Source organism: Habropoda laboriosa, unplaced genomic scaffold (assembly GCF_001263275.1).
Source record: "Habropoda laboriosa isolate 0110345459 unplaced genomic scaffold, ASM126327v1 scaffold193, whole genome shotgun sequence".
Taxonomy (NCBI): Eukaryota; Metazoa; Arthropoda; class Insecta; order Hymenoptera; family Apidae; genus Habropoda; species Habropoda laboriosa.
The window spans coordinates 1,308,126-1,314,641 of NW_017100342.1; the positions used below are offsets into that span (position 1 = coordinate 1,308,126).

Genomic DNA, 6,516 nt, shown 5'->3' on the forward strand with positions numbered 1-6,516 from the left:
ATATATATGTACACTACCGCTCATAAATTTAATCGCGTAATGCAAAAGTGCGATGTAAATTCAATTCATTTCAATTCATTTCACTGAAATCGATGAAATGCCAATTTCGTTTATCAAATTCAAAGTTTCATATCGAACTCGATTCAAGAGTGAAGGTTTATCATTTTCCACCTAATTCATTTTTTCCCCGTATAGTTACTCCCAGGTTTTACTGCGATTGAACTTTTGAGCGGCAGAGTACATATATGTAAAAAAGAATATCATATCAAAGGGTTATCGATAAGAAATCTTCGATCAGAAATGATTTTACATTTGACGAAAGAAAGGAAGTTAGGCGCCTTTAAAGAGGAACGTTGGAAAATGAACGAAAGAAAAAGAACTTTTAAATTTCATTCATTTCTGAAGATATTTTCCCATTTATCTCGCATTCCTTTTGTAACAGGATATAAATGGTGACTTACGTATCTCAAACTGCTGGTATTGTTTGCAAATTATAATTATAAATTAATTTAGACGTTTCATATATACATATCGATAAATTCATTTAGAAAAATTAATATTAATTTTCTGAATTTCCAAGCAGTTATAAGAGGTGCAATAACTCCGTTAAACTTTACATTCATTCTTTTCCGCTTTGAAGCTGATAAGTCTCATAGATTACAGCTATTGAAAGTTGTAACTAAGTACCAATTTTATCTCCATGTGCACGTGCTTTCGAACGCGATTTCTATTGCTTGAAGAATCATTGGAGAAGGTCACTTCAATTTCGTGGAAGAGCTTGAAGAAAAGCATGCTACAGAAGTATTTCTTTTTGTAGACTTTATAATTCTTTTATCAACGATCAACGATGACAGAAGTATCGATAACGACGATACTTTGTCTCGAGATTTTCAATGTGCACCGTTTTACTTATGAAGCCACAGGATTATGTACGTGCTAGTAGAATAGATAAAGCTATTTTTTCTCACAGCGCGGTACGGTATGTTGTTGAAGGTGATAGCGAAACGACCGGTTGAAAAATATCGAGTCTGGGATTAATGCAACAATTGGTGCCCCGTGACGTGTTCACCGCGTATCACGTATAACGTTGCTATTTTTCTGAAGATTCAAAATGAATAATGATACGCGCTTGAGGAATATTTTCAAGTAAAACTGTTTTCTTCGTTTCAGCGTGAATTACAATAGTTCTTCTGCTACAGGTGCCAAAGGATTATTGTAAAATTCATTCCTTTTTATAAATTTTCTTTCGCTACTATGCACGAAAATTACTTAAAATTACCTGTTGCATAGTTCTAATAATTGTGTCATAAATGTGTTACGATAAGACATATTGTCAGAGGTTTGCACCAAATTAATGCACAATTGAGTAAATCTTTAAATTAATTACACAAGTTCTTCTCTTAGAAGTGTGAGATGTGAATTGAAATTTATCGCGTTCTTAAAATAAATCGCGTGAAAATTACTTAAATATTTTAGGTAAAAAATTACTTGCTGCGCAGTTTCAATAATTGTGTTATGATAAGAAATATTGTCAGAGGTTTGTATCGAATTAACTAAATTTTCTAATTAATTATCACAAATGTCACGAGTTAAGTAGATTCGTATTATTTTGTCAATTTCGCATTGTGTCGCAGACAGCTTTTAAAACTACGATAAAATCAGCGTTGTACGGTATCCCAACTTCAGGCATCAACGTTTCACAATTATTGTATACACAGGTAATGCTTTTGTAACTGTACTTTACATCAGCATTTAAATACTACTTAAAAGTTTGCGCATGTGGGCTCTCCTCTAACTCGATCACTTTCGAGCATATGCACACTTATACCTATACAAATTCTCATTGTTTTCGGCATTTCAGGTAATGCATTAGCTACGATTTCGAATAAAAGAAGTTCCTTGCAATTTTTATAAAACTGAAAAATTCCAATTTTAATATATTCCTTTCCTTTTTCTATTTTTGTTGCTTATACTCGTATAAATTCCTCTAGAGGCGTAAAAAATACTAAATGAAATAAATATGTGTACTGCAAATTTGTAACGATTGAAAATTAAAATCCACCTTATATTTCTTTTCCTCTTTCTGTTTTTATTTCTAATACTCGTACAAATTCTATATAGGCGTAAGAAAATACTACGTAAAATAAATATGTTGCAATTTTGTAACGATTGAAAATTAAAATCCACCTTATCTTTTTTCCTTTCTGTATTTCTGTTTCCAATACTCGTATAAATTTCATAGATACACTACTGGCCAAAAGTTTGGAATCACTGAGCATTGCAATTTACACAAAAATTTCCACAAAAAAGGTCAGCGACTTTGAGAATTTTTTATCGTTCGAATCAATTGATATGAGATAAATTGATAAATGTAGAATTGAGATCAACTTCAAATCTATAAAAAATTAGCAGAAGATTTAATATTGATGAAAAGTGGGAGGTGATTCCAAACTTTTGGCCGGTAGTGTAGGTAAAAGAATACTAAAGAAAATAAATACGCGTGTAGATTTTAATACAGAAGGAAACTACCGTGCAGTAAAACGACTACACATTACACGAGTGTAATGGATGATATTTTGAAGTACAGGTAGTTTTGTCAACAACAATTAAGAAATTATCGTTGCTACATAAACGATTAATTTCTACGGTATTAATTGTCACAATTAATTTCGATTTTACCAAATAAACGTACCTGTTCTGGAACCAGACTTGGACGACGCGCATATCGAGTCCTGTATCCTGAGAAAGTTGCTCTCGCACGTGCCTCGCTGGTTTAGGACTGGTATTGTACGCTAATTTCAAAGTCTCCAGCTGTTTAGCTGTGATCGTAGTCCTTGGCCTTTTATTTGGCTGGTCACCATCTATGCTTCCGCCATCCGCCAATTCTGTAATTCGAAGGAACAAACACGCGTATCGTCTAGATATTCTAATAGCTAATTCTTCTTTTACGTTTTCAATCTTGCGAAAACTATTTATACTGTAAAATATTGCATTGCTTTTCCTTGTCTATTAATTATAAACTTGTTTTTAATTGCAAATCTAAATATAATCTTAGTAATATAGTCTGATCTGTGATATAATATAATTCTTGTTTTATGTATTCAATCTGGCAAAAACTATGTATACTATAAAATATTGCTGTATTGCTGTTTTAGTAGCATTTATCCCTTTTTGATCAAAGAGAAACATTAAGCGTCGGAAATCTACTCTATTTTCAGCCATCTTCAAAATACTATACAACTCTGAGAAGAAGTTAGTATAATAATTGTAAGGAATAAATTTTCAGTAGAAACGTGAAAAAATGATCCGTCGGAGTATATGCGAAGTTCACATGATTCCATCGAGTTTCTATCAGAAATCAGCACGAACTTCCCACTCAACCCGATAGTAAATTCTTGTAAGCACTCAGAAGGCAAAATGATTAACTCCACTTTTTGATGCTCTTCAAATTTTAGTATCAAGGTACATGCTTGGTGCTTAACTCTTCATAAATAAAAAAAATTTGATAAATGTAATTCGACGGAGTTGGTCACTTTGACTTCTGAGTGGCTCTCTGGTGGGCAGGGTTTACCATTAGGCAAAATAGGCACATGCCTAGAAATGAATAAATAAATACGCTGCCTTTGACTTATAAATTTCATTAAAAAACATATAACAGTAATATTTGGGCACGTTTGGTGGCAGGGGGAAACACCCGGTAGCTCTTTTTCTAATCTCAAACTATAATATAAATTAACGCAACTTCAAAAATTGTGGATTTTTCTTAAACAAACATCATTCTAATTTTTGTTTACATAACAAGGGCCCCGATTTTCATTTGTACGCCTAGGGCCCAAACAGCTCTAAACAGACGCGGGCAAAAGAGTATAAGTCAGGATTATTAGTTTTTTTGGAGAAGCATTTATACTGTATTTTTGGCATATGCTATTGAAATCTCAGGAAAAAGAGCGTGAAAGAAGTGAAATTGACTTCTACCATTAGAACCATAAGCAAAGGACAGCAACGTATAATATATCAGGGTAGTTATCCTGTTCGACCGAAAATTTAACTTACACTATCAGAACAGTAAGCAGAGATATTGTTATTCGTTACCTTTTGCTTTCGCCTGTTCGTAATCAGGCTTGCAAACAAGCTTTCTGTCCTCCATGAGGTAGAACTCGTCGCCAGTGTCCAGCTGTCGAGAGCAAAGGGCGCAGGAGAAACAGGTTAGGTGGTAGACCAATTCTTGCGCCCTACGCACGACTTGCGACGGTGCCAATCCTTGGCCGCAGCCCGCGCATTTTGTCCCGAAACGCCTGCCATACCAACAACATACAACATTTTCACATTACGTTCACGCATTGATGAGGGAGATGTGTCGCTGTTCATAGCGACACTGCCTTGTAAGGAAAAATAATTCAGTTACAACGAACTAACCCTTTGCGGACCGAGCGATTCGAAGTAGAGCGCTGTTACTGTCTCCGGATACCCGAGTATACTCGACATAGTTATTATAATCTGAACTTGGTGCCGAAATTCGAGTGCCTGTCTATCTGGATTCGGATTTTCTTCGCCAATTACTCGAATATGAAGCTTTGTTATCTGGATTTAGATTAACCCTCCGTAGGCAATTTGGGTCCTCGACGACTTCCAAGTGTCTTCTTTGTGCATTCAAGTGCATTTCTTTGAAGCGAAGTTTTATTTTCGTTGAAACAAAAAGACTTCGATAGGCAGGTACTCTAGAATTTTTGCAGATTTTCGGAAAGCTTAGAACGGTAAAAAAAGTTAGACTTGGGAGTGTGAGAAAATATGTTTGCCTGCGGAGGGTTAAAGAGAGCAAGATCAAGTAAAGGATCAAGATTAAGAAATGAGGAACACACACACACGACTCGTGTATCTATCATACAAAAGGCGCAAAGTGTGTCTACTTTATATTATAATTTAGTAATTTTACAGGAGACTATTCGAAACTGATAGGTACCTACATAATACATTCGGAACAACTGACGTGAATTCGCGTTATTTATAATCCTCTTCCTGGTTAGGTTATTTTTCTGAAAACAAATTTTATAATTTTGATCTTCGTCTTAATGACGGAAGTCTGCGGCAACCAGCTTTCGAGTTTCCTTATTTTAACCGGCTTTCAGTATTAGAAATGTGAAGAAATTACTATACAGTTGCGAATGTGTTAATACCCGATAGACTCGTCGCTAAATTGAATAGCTATCCGAGTATTCGGACGCTCAAAATTCGGATAACTGTAAATCGGAGCAAATTAGATGGCCTAATTCGAAGCCAAGCGCTCTGTGGAGCCAAGTCGCTACAACGATAGCCAAAATGAAATCGTCAGCACACTTTTCTCACGTTCGAGATACGCTGAATAATTATTCAACAGATCACTGCGTCTCTACTTCAATCTTCGTTTGCCAAGTTATGTATAAATTTCATCTTCTTTCTGACCCGCCGATTATGAACCTACCGGCTATGCTGATGGCTTGCGCGGAATCGTCCGCAAAGGGCTAAGGGCGTTTTCTAAAAAGTACCTATGCATAGGTGAATTTCATCCCAGATAGCACACAGACATCTTGTAAACGTCCAGAAGACGCCTGAATGATGTCCAGTGTTACAAATTAAGATGTCTTTGAAACGTGACGCTGCAAAACACTATGCGTCGCCTTTAGAAGCGTCTTAAAAATGTACAATAATTCTGATACATTGTCAGAACGTACCGATTCGTTCGTCTTCAAAACGTTCAGACCGAAAATGAACGTGTGCTATCTGGGATTTGTCTCCTTTCTATCTAACACGCAGATTGGTAGATATTATTTTAAAAACAGCTCACGGTGTCTCGAATAAAAATTCTATATAAAATTACAGCAAACACTTTACCAAAGGTCTTAATAAACGAAACGTGCACAACGACGAATATCGTAACCAATTAAATTGTAGAAAATATTGTAACGGTAGGCGATATTAAAACAAGAAATTCAACTTTTCATACCGGAAGACACAGAAGTATAGCAAAACATTCAAATCTCTTTCCAGGAGAGATATAAGTTTCTAATAAATTCCTATTGCAATACTTCTTTCTCCTCTTAATTCGAAGCTCAACAGAAAATCACTTTGGAAACCGCGTTGCTTCCTTTCGCTTCCTCAAAATATCCTATAAAAATTGGAAAAGACGCGTATTCGGGTATCTTCGCGAAAATGATTAAACAGCTTTCAATTTAGCCGCCCCTGTACGTAACAAATCAATTCTTGATCAAGGGAAAAGTTTCTCCCGCTGTTTTCAAACGCGCGAGCAAGTCTTCGAAATCTCCTGAAAATTCTTAGGTGGCAAGAAAGGAGGAGTTGCCGTAGGAAGGAGATAAAGTTCCTTCGATTCGGCTCACAGGAGAAGAAAAATGGCGTCTCGTGTTCGCGTAAGGTGTGGGTAGATGAAAAGAGGCACGCTCTTCTGACACAATCGATACCGGTTCCCTGAATATGTATTGTATACATATATATACATATATACATACATTTATACGTTTGATC

At 35.7% G+C, this 6,516-nt stretch overlaps 1 protein-coding gene across 1 annotated transcript in view; it reads right to left on the bottom strand.

The window, feature by feature from the left end:
• Window positions 1-6,516, bottom strand: part of LOC108574504 (LIM/homeobox protein Lhx3) — a 99,439-nt gene that overhangs the window by 5,144 nt on the left and 87,779 nt on the right. Inside the window, exons 4-5 of the mRNA XM_017937110.1 lie at window positions 4,093-4,304; window positions 2,693-2,885 (exon numbers count right to left, since the gene is read on the bottom strand). Coding sequence (XP_017792599.1) covers window positions 2,693-2,885; window positions 4,093-4,304 — 405 coding nt within the window. The remainder of the gene's footprint in view (window positions 1-2,692; window positions 2,886-4,092; window positions 4,305-6,516) is intronic.